The following is an 18,732-nucleotide window of genomic DNA, read 5'->3' on the forward strand; positions in this document are numbered from 1 at the left end:
CAGGACTTTTACTGAGTCAAGGATCTGAAATACTTTACTTTTCTGTCTCTGTAATGTAAAACGTTTTCAAGACTTCTTCATGAAAATAAACGTTTATTTATTTTTACATTATACACACAATGTGGAACCACACCAACCGGACTACGTCCTGATTCTCTTTGTGTTCTTCATAATAGTAGATCTCGTATACAATGTTTACAGGCCAAATGTCCCTCTTTTTCTCCTCCTGCAGGACTTCCTTCTCTCTGCAGAAAGTCTGTTCCCGGCTCTTAAGATGAGCTGAACTTCTCCAAGGCGCTGTGAAGGGTCTTCAGGTCTTCTCTCATCTGGCTCAGACTGCTCTGGATCTTGCCGGGCTGATCCAGAACCTCCACGCTGCAGGTAAAGGGGTCGTAGCGAACCGCAAAGGGACGCTTGATGGTTGCAGAGTATCTGCTGTGGAAGGGGAATTAACAGATGCAGTGATACAGACGTGTGACAAATATTAAGAAAAAACATAATTTAAAGGTATACACACAATGTGTTTTGGAGAGGAACACTGAATGTAAACAGAAACTTTAATTTCAAGTAAACTCCATACCCTGACTTCAGATTTCACCTTAATTTGCAGCCATCTATAGATCAAGTCATTTATTAATTCCATTGGGAAACTGCGTTATTATATCATCGAAGACTCTCATAAAACACTCAAACTAGAACAACGCTCTTAACTCTTAAATATATACTGCATGTACTGCACACTACTAACTTTCTCATTGAAGTAAAGTATTCAGTACTTCCACATTCAAGTAAGAATATATTACATTCTGGAAAGTATTAAGAGACCGTTAGTTCAATTTAAGATTAAATTACTGTAAACTAACTTTAGCTTCAGGATGAAGTAATTCATCTTTAACTTCGACTCAGCAGATGTTTGTTCTCTGAGTTATTCCAAAGTTTTATGTGCAGTGTTTTGACCACGCGATGTGTTTTATTATAGCTGCTCTAATGAAGAGCCTGTGATCCCACAGCAGTAAAGTAACAGGTGGATACCTCAGCTTGGTCTTTGCGTCCTCGAAGCTCTCAGAAACAAAGTAAACGGGCTGGTAGGTCTGGTCCTGGTACGGCTGCATCGCCGTCTCCTCGGGGTTGAACGGCTTGTACTCCGGCTCATTAGACAGAGCGTACTGGAGAGGACAGGTCAAAGGTCAGAGACCGGCAAAAATCAAATGAACATGCAGCAAAATATGTGTGTGTGAACGTCGGAGAACAAACTCACAACGAGCTCTCCGTAAGATGACAGCAGTCCGGCGCCGTATGCTTTCACCGCTCCGTTCTGCTTGCAGAGGCCGAACTCCACCGTGAACCAATATAACTGTAAAGAGAGAACAGACGACCATGAAGGAAGATGAAGACGTTATCTGAAAGAGAGCATGGTTAGTCATTTATTTAAGCCACTAGGTGGCAGTGAAGATCCACTGAGGAGAGCCTGTGTTTCCTCAGATATTAAAAGCTTCTGATTTAATCAGAAAATAAGTTTAATGCCAAGAAGCTTCTCACATACAAGGAATAAAGAAAAAGTCAATAATCATACAACTATAATATGTTAGATATATCCATAGAAATAAAAAGAGCTATAGTGTTTAAAAACGAAGAGGATGACAAGTCAAAATGTTGTTTAAAGAGAGCTGGTGCAAAATAATTGTATCATTCTCCTGTTTTCATGATGAAGAGCTGCCAAAACAACAGTACGTCTGAATATGTTAAAATCCCAATGAAAACCTACCGTTGACAGTTTCTCAATGTCTTCATCTGAAGCTCCAAGCGAGGCGAGTCCAATCTCCTGAAATAGTTCAAATGAATTAGAATTAAAGGTAATAAAACTAGATTACAGTCTGATTGTGTCAAATCGACGAGCTCACGGTGCAGTTACCTGTGAGAACTGTGCGAATTCTTTGTCCGCCAGCATGGGAATATGGCCGAGGAGTTCGTGGCAGCAGTCTCTGTCAGAGCAGACGGGAGCGAGTCAATGAAAGACAACATCAGACGAACGCATAAATGAATAATTCAGGGTCCAGGAAAAGGATGACTCACGGCTCGGGGGAGTGCATGGGCGCAGAGGAGTGCCGGATGTACTGCGTGCACTGAAACACCCTGAAGGCCAAACTGTTGAGGAAGTCTCTGGCTGACAGCAGGCCGGCTACCGGACGCAGCTGGAAACCAGTTTTCTCTGAAACGATCAGAAACACCAATCAAAATAGGAATATTACCTCATTGTCTTGTTATATTTTGGGCAATGTGGTATTGTTTTTAAGCCCTCCATCCTTCTCTCTCTCTCTCTCTCTCGGTTTGTAACATGATTCATCCAGACGCTCATTGTGATTCAGACATATTTAAGTAAGGTCATACACGACTAAAGGGACCGGTACTAATGTAATATCTGCACTGCTTGAGCAGTCCTTCTGCAGTATCTCAACCACAGATTCTAATAACTACTTATTAAATCATGTATATGTATAGTGGCATGTGTTTTGCCATTTATGATTGTGACTTTGTGCATTTTGTTTCCTGTTTATATAACAATGTGTGATCTTTTAATGTAACTCATATTGGATTATATTTGTATGAAACCTACATAACCGTTCATGCATTTGCGTGCAGATATTACTTTAAATTGAATGAAATAAGTAATCGACACACTCAAACATTAAAACAGCGCTTTTGAGACATTACAGGATATTTTGATTGCATTGTGGGTTTTTTTCCTGGTCCAGCTGTTAATTTGAAACTTCTTGTTTTGACTCCCTCCCTCTTTCATGGCCTCTTAAATGTGTTTTGTGGAGTTTTTAAACTCTTAATTGCACATGTCTCCATTAAGCGAGGCCGATGCTTCTTTTGATTACATGTTTTAGTTTCTGTGTTATTTTGTTAGAATGTCAGACGCCTATAATTTATGATTTCTGTCTTCTTCCATGATAAAAAACCTCCTTTAACTAGTTAATGTGTCTCTATTACTGTTCTTACTGCTACTGTGTTTCTTATCTCTGTAACCTTTTAGAGTAGAGAGACCAAAGCCGATGCATTCATTTATTTAATGAATCTCTATTATCTTTTGAAGACTATTGAGCTCTCAGAATTCTAAATGTTTCGCTCTTTGTCACCTTTCAGGAAGGCAGAAACCTCTCTGAGCTGAGGGATGCGGTCCTCTCCGTATCCGGACTCTTTCTCCAGCTGCTGCAGCCCGTCCAGAAACTGTCTGCAGGCCAGACCGGGATAGATGCTCCTCAGCTGCTGGTAAACCTCCCTCCTTTGAACACAAGCACACGTCATTGCACTTTAAGCATCCTCCGGCATGCATTCTGCATTTGTAACGGGCGGGACTGATCTCTTCTTTCTCACCATGTGGACACTTCTTCTGCTGTGTACTCCACCGTGGGCAGCGGGTCCCCCCTGTGACAAAGACAGTGACGTTAAGAGAGAACATCTGAATGACCCTCTTGTGTTTCATGACGATGGATGAATATCTGACTCACTGTTTGTATCTGAAGGCGAGCTCCGAGATGAAAGCCCGTCTCTTTCTGTATTCTGGATCGCTGTATCCCTGCCGGTGGAAAAAAAGACATTAAATCACCATAAATCTGTTTTTTTATTTCCTATTATTTCAAACCGTGACATTCTGCAGCAGATATGTAAACACACTCACTGGGTGATCCTGGTCCATGTCTGGGTCAAATTTGGTTATTAACATGTTGCACCTGTCAAGGTCTTTTATCTGTCGGGGGAACCAGGGAACTGTGACGAGAGGAGAAATAGTTAATCAGTGCTTTTGTAATTGGCCTTATTGTAATATGACAACAACCTAAAAGGAGCAATATCTGATTTAATTTATAATTTCATATGATGTCCGAACATGAACGCACCTCACAAGATATAGGTCTGATTAAAAAAAGAGAGCAATGATGAAGTCAGGCACCTTTTTCCTCTGGAATGGAGCGCACGTCGTCCACCACTCTCTTCAGAGAGTTGATGAAGACGTCCAGGTCGGAGCTGTGGACTTCACACTTCATAAAGAACTCCAGGTCAGTCGTGCTGTTCTTTGACTTCCTCCCCGGTCGGCTTTCGATGTGCAGAAGTTTAGCCTCAAACGTCTGTGAGACAGAGAGACCAACATTGTTCCTTATCGATGTTTTGACACCGAGGAGAAGCTTTCGCGTCCCAAAAATGGCCTCGTAGTTCAGTTTTTGTCATTATTATGAAGAAATGTAGGAGCTACAACTTCAACTCTGCCTTCATTTAATAATAGTTGGCCGAGTAATATCTTATATAACATCACCAATCAGTCATGCTTATTAGCTTAGATTGTTGGAAGTTTAACCTCAAGTGATGCATTTTGGGAAAAACATTTTGCCCATACTTTAAAGACAAAATCTAAAACTCAATTTCAATATACAAGAATGGACTCAAATTCATTAATAGGGTCTTATAGGTACTTACATCTATTATTATTAATGCTGTCTAAGGTTTGTTTACACCAATAATCATTATTTTTCAAATATCATCATCCGTTGTGAATGTGAACAAAACCCACATTTATATGATCAAAATATTTCACGATGTTACAATCATGAATCATATATAACATATATAATATAATATAATATATAACAAGTATAGCATTAATGGAAAGTAACCGAGTACATTTAGTCAAGGCCGTAAGTTTGAGGTACTTAATGTACTTAATGCTACTTTCTACTTTCTCTCTCTCTTTCTATAAATATAACATGACAGCATCAGTACACAAGTACAATATCTGAATTTAATATACCTCGAATATTTTCCCAGTTTTGAAGAAGCCCGCGTTTTTCTCGTTGCTGAGGGCGAACAGGACGTTCAGCGTGACCCGGCCGTCCTTCTCCTCGAACACGAAGCCGTCTCCGTACCTGGAGGGCCCCGAGGGCCCCGGGGAGCCCGCGGAGCCGCTCCCGCGCTCCCGGCGAGCGTCCTCGATCAGGCTCTGCTTCCTCCCGCCGAACGGCGCCGTCTGCACCCCGCTCTCCGTCTTCATGGCTCCGCTGGAGGCTTCTCAGTGGGACCGGAGCCAACTGGATGTGTGCCATCGACACCTCCGCGTTTAAATAGCCCGTCATCTGAGGGACTATGGAGATGAGTTGCGCAGGAGCGGCACGTGCGTTTGGCTTTTTTTAAAGGCCTGTTTTGCGTCATGATATATTAGATCTCTTTATGGGGCATCTCTCTTTAGGAGGGGAGGATAACCCACTCTAAAGATAACAACATAACACCCCTCAATCTTATGAATCACAGATGCATTCAAACAAGAGGTCCCCATACATACATGTCTTATTTATAGGTCAAATACAGTTTATCCGGATTTGTGGAGGTTAAAAGTGCTTTGTGTTGCACATCAGAGACTTTATACTTTATTCTTAATTGAAAATCAATAACTCAAAATATTATAACTGCAAAAAACATTTTATTTAATGTTATTATAATTTCAGTTACACTTTAAACCCCATAAAATAGAATATAATACGCATTTAACAAATGGTCAAACTAATGCAGCTATAGAACATTTTTAAGTGCTATTTAATATTTAGCAACTATAACTGAATGCTGATATGAATATAATATAACAGTTTTTCTATGAAGACATATTTATGTTTTTTCCACTGTGTGTTACTGTATTGTCATTCATTATCTGTACAGCAGCCACTACAGGATGACTATATTTGTTTGCAAACGCATTATTAGACACTTTTATTTTGAGTTAGTGTATTGTTTAGAAATGTGCAGCGTCCTGGCTCCTTGCTTCTATAATTGTGTGTTGTCCCACATAATTATGCAGCACATCAGGATAAAGGATTCTGTATAATATTATTAAAAGATATGCAAGAAGTAACTGTAAAGGAAAACATGAATGACAAAGAGAGAGAAGAGAAATGTTTATTTGCTTCATCAAAACATGTCATGCATATACAAAGCATTACATTTAGCCAAGCAAAATGAAAGCCAGAATGCTGTTCGGTGAAATCATGAGATTTATTTTATGCATTTCAAACCTGTTTTTGCATCATATTAGACATTAAATTAGATGTTGACATAATGGGTTTTAAATTCATCAAAGTCACTAAAAAGATGTTGATCGACAAAACCCTCTTATTTTGAAAAACATGCATCTTAATAAAACTTACACTGAGATCAAATTGACAGTAACATTTTTAGCTGTTACAAACCCATTCATTATTATCCTATGGAAGTAACAGGCTCCACTTTGTTCACTTAACTAAAACACTTATTGGATTACAGTAATATTGCCGTTATTTATATATTTATTTAGTTTTAAGACAAAGAAAGCTAACTTGCAAGTGTGCAGAGCACAACTCCAAGCGGACCAATAAGAAACGGTTTCATTGAATACATGAGGAGATTCTCAGGGAGCTTGGGCTCAGATTACACGTGGACTCAATCCACCTTCCGCAGGGCTTCACACAGTTTCCCCATTTCACCTGAAATAAGAGAAAACGTTTAGAGGAAAAGAAAACCAACCTAAAACTCCTCTTCAATTACAGATTTCTAAAACTCCATTTCTAGACGAGGAACACATCAACACATTTTCATAAACAATTAGACAATTAGACAAAAATAGCCCTGTTAATATCATCAATGTCTGTTTGGCTAGAGGCCCACGGCTCTTTATATACGCTGATTGAGCCTGGCCCATCATCAGTTTAAATTCAACTTATTGTAATGTTTTTAATGATTGTTTATTATCATTAGTGTCGTCCTTTAAATGATTGGTTCCCAACAACTCAAAATGAGGTCACAAGATAAATCTGAGGGGTTACAGGATGAATGAAAGGACTGGAAACACAAATAAAACATTCATGCTACACACCATTTTGCATATTTTTTAGTCATTTCTAGAATTTATTTCTTAATCTGACCCCTTTATGGATCTAAAAATGATTCAGAATGCACTCGTCTTTTTCTTTTTACAGTGTTTTAAAGTGGTTTTTAGATATGATACAATATCTTTGTTGTTTCTAAGATAATAGTGATTTACCAGAGGCAGGGGTAAATATTAATGCTCTATTTTCATCGTGCTGTTTGTGTTTCGTGTCCGTTTTATCTGCAGTCTACTCACTCAGTCCTCCAGTCCTGAAGAGATCATAATAATCTATGATATTCTTTTTATTAAGATAATTCTTTGGACATTTTATGGCTTTATTTGATAGTGATAGATACATGTGTGGTATGCACCCTAACCTGTTGTGTGTGCCTGCTACGCAGCCTCGCCATCTTTTTGGATCAGTAAGTAACTAATATAATCTTTATAATTGAAATAAAACTTTAAAACACACAGCGAAACACAAGTTTTGATTTGTAAAACATCTTCAGACTGATCAGAAGTTGATCTAATTTATGTTATTGCTATTGTCTATAATACTGTGTGTGCTTGTTAGTTAAAACCCGTAGACTTCTTGAACTGAAGGGGAAGGATCACAATCGCACATTGCTTCATTTAATTTAGTCACAAACCCCCAAAAAAGTTTGGAGCCTGCTTTAAATGATGAACATTAAAAGAGGAAAGATATTGTAGTGTGCACAACAATGGCGGGCAGAAAATAGAATAGTGCAGAGATGCCACATACTATTGATGCTGTCAGCCAGGTTCCTGAGCTGCACAGTGTTGTCCAGCACCTCGATACTCTGAGTGTAGGGATTGTAGCGCACCGTGAAAGGCCTGGGGATGGTGGCTGCAAACTTCCTGTAGGCAGACAGAAGTAAACCTGTTTTTTAATATGCAACCTAAACCTACTGTATATATGCAAGAATGCTTCAAATCAAATGGAGAGGGGAAAAAAACCCATTTACTTACCTCACTTTCTCTTTGCCGTCCTCAAAGCTCTCAGCCACAAAGTAAACCGGCTGGTACTCTGTGATCGGGTATTTCTGGAGGCTGGTCTTGGCGGGGTCGAAGGACAGGATCTTGGGCTCGTCTGACAGGCAGTACTGAAAGAAAACGACGTCACAAAAGATGTTGTTTTGTGTTCTGTTTACCGCATGTATTTCAGTTTGTCGATATGTGTCTCTGCTCCCATCACTACTCCAGTAAACAGGAAGTGCAGCATGATTCCGGGCTCTGCTTTTTCCGTTGATGTGACTTTGCAGAGTGCACATCCTCTGCTGACAGCGGCTTATGAAGCTGGTGACCTAGATCGTCCTCCCGTCTCTCTGCCACCCCCCCCTCGCTCCCCATTTACCCACTGAATCACTTTACCCAACCCCCCCGCTGGGCCGACTCCCCCAGTGACACATAAAACCGCAATCTGAGTGGACCACTAACCCACTGCGACAAGGTTGGGTTTGTGTTTATCGTGCTGCTGCTTCCATGTTTGCTAAAAGTGATGTACAGATGACTCAAACACGTGCACCCCCCCCCCCCCCTTACCTGCAGCTCGCCAAACGATGAAAGCAAGCCAGCTCCGTAAGCTTTGATCTCCGAGCCCTGCTTACACAGGCCAAACTCCACGGTGAACCAGTAGACCTGAAGACACGCATACGATTCATAAAGATCTATAATCCAAACTCAGACAGGAATTCACAAAACAAGGGGGACGTCTTTCCACAAACCCAGAGAGCACTGAGAAGATTGACAGTCACAATCTGTTGCATTGCTTATTCCTGTTAAACAAACGCAGACATAAGATAAATAGTTTCCCTTGAGCAATGTTTCATTGGTTTCAATGGCTTCATATTTATGTTTCTGGGGGTCCTTGACGTGAAGAAGTGAAGAAGCACCTTTTCTGAAGCCTATTATAATTAGTTTCTTGCTTAGTTCTTAAATATTATTATATAACAGACTATGTATATGTTGGGCTCATGTACGCAGTACTCACAGTAGCAAGTTTCTCAATGAACTCGTCGGGGGCACCGAGGGAGGCAAGACCGATTTCCTGCACAGAATAAAATGGAGAAAGATTAGAAGATAAACGGTTACAGAATCACAAATATTCCATAGATTTGTGTGTTGAAATAAAACTTCATTGGTCCTATGGTGTATCTTTTCATCATTTCTTCTCTGACAGGACACTTGGTTACCTGTGAGAATTGGGCGAAACTGGAGTCAGCAAACAGAGGAACGTGTCCCAGGAGCTCATGGCAGATATCCCTGCATTAGAAACCAAAATGACTCCTTAAAATCACTTAAAACGTGTATTTTTTTTCCTCCTTTTTATGAATAGAGTTTGGAACACTCACGGCTCAGGTGTGTATGTGGGCTTGGAGCTGTGGCGAATGTACTGCGTGGAATGAAAGACGCGGAAGGCGAGTCCGGCCAGGAAGTCCCGGGACGAGAGCAGGCCGGCCACCGGGCGAAGCCGGAAGCCTGTGCACGCTGCAGGACAGAGCCGGAGAGATGAGAGAGGTGAGCGTTTGGTTGTGTTGAATAAGAGCAGTTAGTGAGAGGGAGGGAGGGAGGGAGGGAGGAATAGGAAGTAGGGCGTTTGAACAGGTCCTGCCTCCCACATCCAAACACCCCGGGGTTTCCAAAATGAAATGAACGAACTTACACTGCAGGAAGCGGGACACGTCCTCCAGCTGTGGGATGTTGTCCTGCCTGTAGCCGCAGTATTTCTCCAGCAGGGGGAAGACCCGGTTGTGTTCGTGGCAGGCGTGAGTTGGGTACAGAGTCTTCAGCTCCTTGAACACCGTCCCCCATGTGGCCTTTTCCTTCTCCGTGTACTCCACTCGAGGGACGATTTGGCCACTGGGACGAAGACGTGAGGTTAATTTATGCACTGAGGGCTGTTTGTTGTTGAGTTTTGTCAAATTTAGGAACAAACATTGCAGTAAAGCAGTAATAAAGGGTACGTTTAACTGCAGATAGACTTGTTGCATAAGGACAGTATATATGTAAGCAAACGAACAGATCCACGTAAATATTCACTTATTTATTATCTTTCATTATAAATGTATTCCATGTTTTTGCTGAATTGTATTATCGACACATTTGTTTTTACTTTTCATTGAACGTGCCGTCATTTTCCCTTTATATTATATTTAGTACCAATGTGTAAGGACCCTCCTAAGAATACAAAGGACTTAAATGATCAGTGTTACTGTCCTTTGTCAGTCAATAGATCCTCCTGCTTCTACACTGCACTATAAGCTAAATTCATTTCTAAAGACGATGCTTATTTTCTTTCTAATGAACAAGTTTTATTTGTAGGTTTCCCCCAAGTATCCCCATGACGATCGACTACGTGAGCACAGCAGCGCTTCATTATGCTCACAGTATTACGTAGCTATGTAAATGCGAGCCACCTCAGTGGGTATATCATTGGGTTTGGAGCTCTTTGTAGTGCCTGTGTATAACACATTTCAATTATATACACACAAACACCAAGGCCCCTTTTAAAAACACACACAAAATAAGAGGTGGACTTTCAAAATAAAGGAGTAGTTACTGTCTGTAGTTGAAGGCGATGTCAGCAAACTCCTTCCTGCGGGCTCTGTACACTGAATCTGTGAAGCCCTACGCACACACACACACACACACACACACACACACACACACACACACACACACACACACACACAAAGGAAAGCCATGTTAGATCTCATGATCGCAGCCTGGCCACTCACAGCTAAATCAAAGAGTGGAAATCCTCTGCTAAGGCTAAACCCTGTGGCCTTTGACAGCATTATGCACTCCGTCTCTAATAAGAGCATGCAAATACATATTCAAATGAAGCCTTTGTAGAGGGTTTTTCAGCTTATGATGAATACATTTTGCTTTAATGGCGGTGGCAAAAGGGAGCAATTATCTATAATTATAGGGGCTCAATTAAAGCAATGACATCAATTTGTGTGTCTAGGTAGTTTCCATTAGAATAGACGGCAGAGTGCAGCCTGTCATCTCCACAGCCCCGTCTTTCATAAGACACGTGGGTGGGAGTGGACACGTATTCACACACAAACACACACGCACACACACACGCATGCGGAGGCAGGATGCGGCACACAGACAGTGATGGATGAGTCAGTCCGTACCGGGTGATCAGAATCCAGCTCGGAGCCATAACTGAGGATCTGGTTGGCAAAGCGGTCCAAGTCCTGGATGTCATTAGGGAACCACGGCACTGGAGAATAATTACAGTTATTAAACATTGATAGCTTATGTTTTTATTCAACATGTATATATTCACGTCAAATCAATTCAGATTTACGGCGAAGAACATTTTAATATTCTGGATATTTTGACGTAGTATATCTTCATGATGAGGATTGATCTATTGTTTTATATGATTTTAAACTGAGTATTTAGGTTTTAGACTGTTGGAGGGACAAAACGAGACATTTGAAGACGTCATCTTGGATTGCAGAATAATTGTTGTGGACATTAATTGTTTGTTGCAGGCTGAGAATCGTGTGATTCTTGACTGATGTGAATGACTAAACAGGATTTTTTTTTTTCAGTGCCATGGCATTTTGACACTCAGCAGAACAGTAATCAAGGGTCATCTGCTTCTTCATATGGATTTATGACACTCAAAGACACTGGGGCCCAATCATTAATCTACATTTGTGCAGTGTGGTCCAGCCTGAGGCCCCAAGAAGACAATATGTCCCTGCTACGCTCCTCTATAAACAGGCAGTCTCCAAAACAGGCCATAAACATCCCCTCGTCCACTTGACCCTGACCAGCAGACCACAGTGTCTTCCCCGAGGTCAAAGGAGGATCCATGGTGGCCCTGTCTGTCTCTGCCTGCCGTGACCTTGGCATGTTCTCCTGCCCTGTGTTAGTCCGGGACCAGGACACAGAGCCCCTTTGTTCCTGCTGAGCCTGTTGGTCCTCAGTAGCTAAACTAATGTCATTCTGGAAACAACTAATAAAGGGGTCTAGATGTGGGCGATGGGCCATCAGTCTCATCGGCGACGCTGGCTGTCTATTACCCCGTCTGACTGGAGGGTCATGAGGAACCATCCAACAGCACAACAACACTTGATAAATGGATCGTTTCAGCTGTTTTGATCTCCATGTAATTAGATTTTGTAGCCACGCTAGCTGTGTGGGATCTTCCAGTGATGGCCACAGAGGATGAATCCTACTTACTTTAGTGATTCCCTGACTTATCTCCATGAGATTGACATTTTCGTTTTCTCGTAAAATGCCTCACTAACTATTGGATGGATTGTCATGAGGTTTGGTCTGGAAGTCATTTCATACATTTGTGGTCCCAAGCGGATGAACTTTAATAACTCCCCTGACATTTTCTCGAGCACCAACACGAGATCAAAAGAGTCACCTATGTAGCAAAATATCTCTCCATCTATGGATTAGCACAAAATCGAATAAAGACATTCGTGATCCCCAGGGGATGAACCTTCATGACTTTGGTAATGCCCTGATATTTTCTCTAGCACCACCATGAGGTTTTCTAATACTTTAATCATAAACCTGCTAAACTAATAACAGCATCAGCTGTACTTCTTGTTTAGTGCTAAGCAAATGTTAGCATGCTAAAACCTTTATGTAATATGGAGAATTTAGTAAACAATACATGATTAAAAGATAACAAAACACAGGATGTTAGCAAAATTCAATAAACGTATGACCCCTTCTGTGGATCTAATAACATGAGACACACAAATGTGAACACTCCTTCGAGTTAAAGAACAATTTAGACCAAAATAGTTGTTTATTGAGAAGATATTATTGTTATCGTTAAGCTAATATGGTGAATCTAAGTGTGGATGAACTCATTCGTAAACTCTCCTCTCACAACTTGTGGAGCACGTTATTAAAACACACTTGTATGATCATGTTGAGGATGCACGCTCATCCGCTCACTAACCTGTGTCCTTCTGTTTGTTGCGGGACAGCTCGTGCACGGGGCCGCTGATTTGTGTACGCAGGCTGTCGATGACCTCATCCAGGGCCTGGGAGCAGCTGGCGTCCACGCTGATGAAGAACTCGTAATGTTCTTTGTTCATCCGCGACGGACGGGACTCGATGTGCGTGAGGTTGATGCCCTTCTCCTGAGGTTTGCAGGAGGAAAAAAAAAGGTGAGACCTGATCTGTTTTTGTTTTGAAGATCCTGTTAGTTCCATTTATATTTAATATACATTTCAATTTGTTGAAGACAAAAGTATCATCATGAAAACAAAGTGGAAAATTAATAAATGCATGCATGTAAGATAAACTTGTGCTGCACCAGGCTGCAGAACTGCCGTTATTCCACCACCAGATGGCATTGTGTTGGTATTAAATTGATGGCTATTGATCAGAGTTCAACATGACCTCAGATCAACTCTGCATAGAAAAGTCATTCAGGAGATATTGTGGTGGTTTAGTGGAATAAACAATCTTTTCCAAAGTCTTTTGAAATGAAAGTTATTGATGTCCAAAATGAGGCTCTAGCTCGTGCTGGAGAGCGTAACTATCTCTAAGTGGTAATTAATCAAAGTTGTATTTTGGTTCATTGTAACTTTGGGGAGGGAGAGGGAGTATGTTGCTCTCTGTCTACTATAGGCCAAGTAAAGAGAAGGGCGTGCGCAGCAGATCCCATCTGGATCCTATTCTCCTGTTAACAGCTTATTTTAAAGACCATGTGGTCGTGCGTCCCCCTGGAGTGACTGCATCGAGGACCAAAGACTCAGTCCAGGTCTGCATTCAAATGAAATGTAACTCTCTTTTTCTGACGGGCAGTTATCTGTTCGCTGTCAGCAGATTCACTGGAGCTTTCTACGCATATCAGATGAGAAAAACAATTCCATTATTAATTACTCAACTTAATTACTTCAATCATCCCTATTAAATTAAATAATATGACATATAAAACTGTTTGTATGGCATAAACTGAATATATTATGTATACTTCATCTTGAAAAACTATTTTACATTATTGATTTCCCTTTTAAATCTATTATAGATATAAAGGAAGACATCATCTTTTGAAAAAAAGAAGATATGGATTGTGCAAACGTGGCTGCATCTAAATATTTGGAAGATGCGCCCTATTTTGTACATGCATTGCATTTAGCAGCAATGAACAGCAGAGTGAATCTTTGTGATTGCAACATTTAGATTCAAAAACATTTCTTAAGTCAAGTCTGTCTCATTTATACGTTTAATTTGTCCCTGCCCTCAGACAAAAGCTCAAAGGCTTCAACGCTATTACTGTTTCTGTGCACAAAGGGAAATACTTCAGCATGAGTGCTATCGGTGGGCTGGTCCAGCTTAACATAGTCAACCCTAAATCCTAAACCCAGCACGATGCAGTGGTCGTCAGAGTTCTGTACCCCTCCGAGCCGTCCCTCCACCGGTAGCTGACATTTACCCTCCTGTCAGCCTCGCTGAGTTCAAGGCCGACCCGAGGCTCCGTCTCGTCACATGAAAGCCACGTTGCCGTGTCACATGCGCTGGAGTCCCGTGCAGTGTGTTCTCTTCAAAATATATTTTTTAGGGGAATCAACATGTGTTGCATTGCTGTGAGGGAGAGGGGGGGGGGGGGGGGGGGGGGGTTAGATGGTATGGGGGTAAATTGGCCTCGAAAAAGTTTGAAAGAAGAGGAGATCTGGGGGAGGAGGGGGGTGGAGCAGGGGGAGGATCAGGAAAGTGGGAGCTCATAGGTTCAGAACGGATCCTGATGTGTTTACTTCAGCATTTGGCAGATACTTGATATTAAACAGAGTCAACTCAAATCTCCACCCCCACAACAACTGTTTTCCTGCTCAGTGTTTGGGAGATGTGTTTCGTTTGCAAGAGTAAACTAAAACCTTGAAATGACGTCCGTGTTGAAGAGTAAACAACGAAGGCGCTGCCAGTCGGTGTTTACCTCGAGCCTCACACAGTCACGTACACGCAGGCAAATACATGTTTTGGTTTTGTTTACTGTTAATTAGTAACTTTGTGATCATGAAGGACCTAAAAAGGTTTCATCATCCCGGATCAGACCATAAATGTTTTTGGGAAATACTATACTCTTATTAATTTGTATTTTATTGATACTATATTATATTGCATTATTACTGATAATTAAAGGGATGATTTTACACATAAAGTTCTGTGTATTTATCACAAGCCTGTAAACAGGTGTATAATGTCCCATGTTACTCTGGAGGGAGCTTTCCCAAGTTTAATCTGTAACAATCGGTCAGTTTATACCTTTATCATATATTTGATATGTTAAAGCGAAATTTAATTCTAATAATTGTTGTGAAGTAAAGAAGTAAAATGTGTTCGACTGTTACAAATGTAGTGGAGTAGAAGTATTAAGCGGTAAATTAAAATGACAAATATTTCAAAATTGGACTACATAAGTGAATGCACTTTCATTGCAAACTATAAGTAGACGATTGGTTTATACATTTCTGGGCAGTTCAATGTCTGACTATTGCATATAGAAACCCTGGAGGAGGTTGGTTAGTGGATCAAAGAGCCGCCAGTCATGTTTGCACACGACTGATACACAAACATCTGAGATAAGCTCAGCTTGTTTAGTTACCTTCTTTAAAGGGTCCGCAGGGAAACTACACCAAAGCAACTACAGATAACGTATAGAAGCTACTTCCTTCTGCCCAAAAAACGGTTTGATGTCGTAACTACATGAACTGGTGAACTAGATTTAGTAATATATTACCTCAGTTTTGAAAGAAACGAACTGTTCATGCAGCATGTTTTGTTCATGTTAATCAATAACTTTATGAAGATAAAAGACCTGAACAACCTTCGTCATCAGCTCATCATGTCCCTTTATCGGGAACCACCAACGCTGACATTTTAGTGCCAAAACTGCAGTCGGCTTATTAAGTTGGTTAGTTGGTCAATCCCCATAGACCCCCATGTAAAAATACCCAACTCTACAGCTGAAATACAAATATCTAATGTCCCCGTTTATGACAACTGAGGTTTAATTTTTATAAAACTAATTTGTTTAAATCATATAAAGGCATAAAGTTGTATAAAGGCATAAAGGTGTCGTCACTGCGAAGATGGCGACAGACGCAGCTTCCCACTTTGAGCTTCTTTTTGTCTCTTCAGAAACCTCCGGGGACGTCACGGAGACTACGTCCATGTCTTATTCAGTCTTTGGTTGTGGAGTCCTCTGACTCAAATGCATTTCATAATTGTAATTTAAAGGTACAGTGTCTAGCGTTTGTCCGTTCTGGGCTACTGTAGAAAACATGGCTGCCAGCTGCTCGCTTTAAAGATATAAATGCCTTATTTTAAGCAAACAAAAACACAACAATTCATATGTTCAGGGGATTATACACTAAAGCAAACATACTTGTTAATATTATATTCCATTTATGCCAATAGATCCCCCTAAATGCTACACACTGGCCCTTTAAAACAAAAGAGATTATTTCTGGATGTGTTAGAAGTCGATCTTAGCGATTTGACAAAAGATAAATGTGTTTCTAACCACATTAGTTTTACCCAAAGTGTCCCAGTAGTAAATCAACATTCCTGCATGCTCTGGTTGGTGTTAAACTGCAGAATGCAGTTTTGCCTCCTGAACACATGCAGCTCAGACCTCTGGCCATGCAGACCAGGTTTCCTTTGGTGCTTGTTACCTTGTAACTCATGTGATGATCTGAGAGAAAGGATGGATCTCTTATTGTATGTCAGCGCTGGGGAAGCTTTAGAGTCAACGGTCGAGGGGTGGCGTTTACCTCAAAGAGTCGCAGGCCCCTGGCTAAAGCTCCGACCTCCTCCTTCAGGGAGAAAATGCAGGTGATCACTTCGGACTTCTTGCTGGTCTCCTCCTCCAGGTACATGGAGCCCCTTCTCCTTCGCTGAGAAAGACACACAGCAGAACACATGGCTTTAATTAATGTGGGGTTTACGTTTTTTTTTTAATGTGCTTCAGGCACTTTTCTTGACACAAGCAGAATCACAGGGGAGCAGCTAAAACAACTGCAGCAGTCAATGAAGGCGGACTATACGCAGTATTGTTTATCTCGATCTTATGATCTATGAAATCTGGCAGCTGAATGGGCATGATTGTCTAATTAACCTTAATAAAAAATTCATAACACCACACCACTTTTTAAATCAAGAGGATGTGTAAATCCCAGATTTTCAGAGATATTCTTGTCACTATTTTGCTGATTCATCTGCGTCGTGACCTCATTCTGCGCATATATGTTTAAGCACAGCCATGTGTAGGAGGAAGTGCATGAAATCTAGTGGAAAGCCGTGACAAGTCTGCTGTCAAGGTGTCCGATCTTGAAAGCTTTACACCTATAACCTCTTGACACATGGGATGCGGGGCGTAGATGTAAGCAGTGCAGGCAGTGTGGTTGCACTGGGATCCGTGGAGTGTGTGTGTTTCATAACTAGGGTGCACTAGGGCCCATCATAACTTTACGCCACTGCATGGGATTGACCATATGCTCCACACATGAGAGGATTCACACAGCGGATCAGAATATCTCACAGATGTAGAAATTCCTGCACAGTCCAGATAGTTATTTATTAAATCTAACATTTCATATGAAGCTTCAACACAGTTTTTACTTGAGACAATTCATGAACCGAAATGGTACATTTTAAATGAAGTGTTAAATTTAACAGTTAGTTAAAGATAGTCTTGACTGCACAGGAATCTTCTTTTTTTTTTTTACATCTTTAAAACAGGGGGGCTTCTATTTGTGCTGCAACTAATTCTTATTATCATTAATCTACTAAATCCATAATTTTGACTATAAAATAATGAAAAATCATAGTTTTCCACAACCCAAAGTGATGTCTTCATATAGCTTGTTTTGTCAAATCAATAACCCTAAAACACAAAGATATTATATTTGACATGAGACAAAGAAAGACAGGACACCCTCATATTACATCAGCTGGAGTGAGGTTAAAAAAAAAAAGTTTGATGTCAATAATGGAGTTATGTTTAAAATAGTTGCATATTATTTTTCTTGTTGATCGACTAAAACTCTAGCTTTTGTAATATAACAGACAGGATAAATATGTGTTTTAATCCAGGTTCCCAAATACCTTTATACATAGATAATTTGTACTTTCTTTTTTCTTTGTACTTTTGTACTTTTCTTTTTTTTTTGTAAGGGCTTGTCATCACATAGTTTTCATTTTTTTCAGTAACAGCTGCTTTTTGTTTGTATTTGCCCTCTGTTCACTTCAACTCTCCCTCCTTTGTCTGCTGCACCTGGAACATTCCAGCCATGACTCGCTCTATCACTGTTGTTCCTGTATATATAATACCTCCTTTTTTTCATCTTAAAATGACTATTTCATCACAGAAGAAGAGAACAAATAAGCTGATGGGTTTTTGGACATAAAGTGGTGCCCCAGCCAAATGCAAAGGACGTTACATGTTCCATAGCAGGTATCATAATGGGTCGTAATTCAGATTTACCCCTGTGTTTGGTTCCTCTGGCTCTGCATCTGGCCCGTGGTCTCCATTCACTCTCTTGTATGCAGCTTCCATCCTCTTGCTCTTCGGGTGAACGACCTATGTGTGTGCTGCTGTGGAGCTGTGATAAAGTTTCTGTGTGCGGCTCCTGTCTATAAAACCTCTCCGTGTTTGCAACGGCGGGCCACGTGACACCACACCCCCCTCTGCATCGGTATGTCACGGGACGGTTGTTGTGAAACAGAATTACAACGGCACATCTGGTTCTTGTTGTCCAGCGCTGGGTTGAAATTGGTCCCGGGTATGCACTGCTGGGCTTCAGCTTTAACGTTTTTAAATTTAA

General features: G+C 40.9%; 2 protein-coding genes across 2 annotated transcripts; both read right to left on the reverse strand.

Annotated features, from left to right (window-relative positions):
• Positions 1 to 269: 269 nt before the first annotated feature.
• th2 (tyrosine hydroxylase 2) lies at positions 270 to 5,044 on the reverse strand (the record flags this gene model as incomplete). Its single annotated transcript, XM_079183973.1, has 12 exons — positions 270 to 435; positions 1,033 to 1,166; positions 1,259 to 1,354; positions 1,766 to 1,822; positions 1,913 to 1,982; positions 2,074 to 2,209; positions 3,141 to 3,286; positions 3,379 to 3,429; positions 3,513 to 3,580; positions 3,683 to 3,771; positions 3,953 to 4,127; positions 4,805 to 5,044. 12 exons carry the CDS (start codon positions 5,042 to 5,044, stop codon positions 270 to 272), a joined length of 1,428 nt encoding a protein of 475 aa, XP_079040099.1.
• Positions 5,045 to 5,932: 888 nt separating this feature from the next.
• pah (phenylalanine hydroxylase) lies at positions 5,933 to 18,495 on the reverse strand. Its single transcript, XM_079184252.1, has 13 exons — positions 18,393 to 18,495; positions 16,681 to 16,803; positions 12,858 to 13,041; positions 11,053 to 11,141; positions 10,467 to 10,534; positions 9,570 to 9,766; positions 9,259 to 9,394; positions 9,100 to 9,169; positions 8,898 to 8,954; positions 8,450 to 8,545; positions 7,877 to 8,010; positions 7,650 to 7,765; positions 5,933 to 6,503 (listed from the first exon to the last, which is right to left on the reverse strand). Exons 1-13 carry the CDS (start codon positions 18,462 to 18,464, stop codon positions 6,460 to 6,462), a joined length of 1,386 nt encoding a protein of 461 aa, XP_079040378.1. The 5' UTR covers positions 18,465 to 18,495; the 3' UTR covers positions 5,933 to 6,459.
• Between the last annotated feature and the right edge of the window lie 237 nt (positions 18,496 to 18,732).

Source organism: Pholis gunnellus, assembly GCF_910591455.1.
Source record: "Pholis gunnellus genome assembly, chromosome: 22".
NCBI classification, from domain to species: Eukaryota; Metazoa; Chordata; class Actinopteri; order Perciformes; family Pholidae; genus Pholis; species Pholis gunnellus.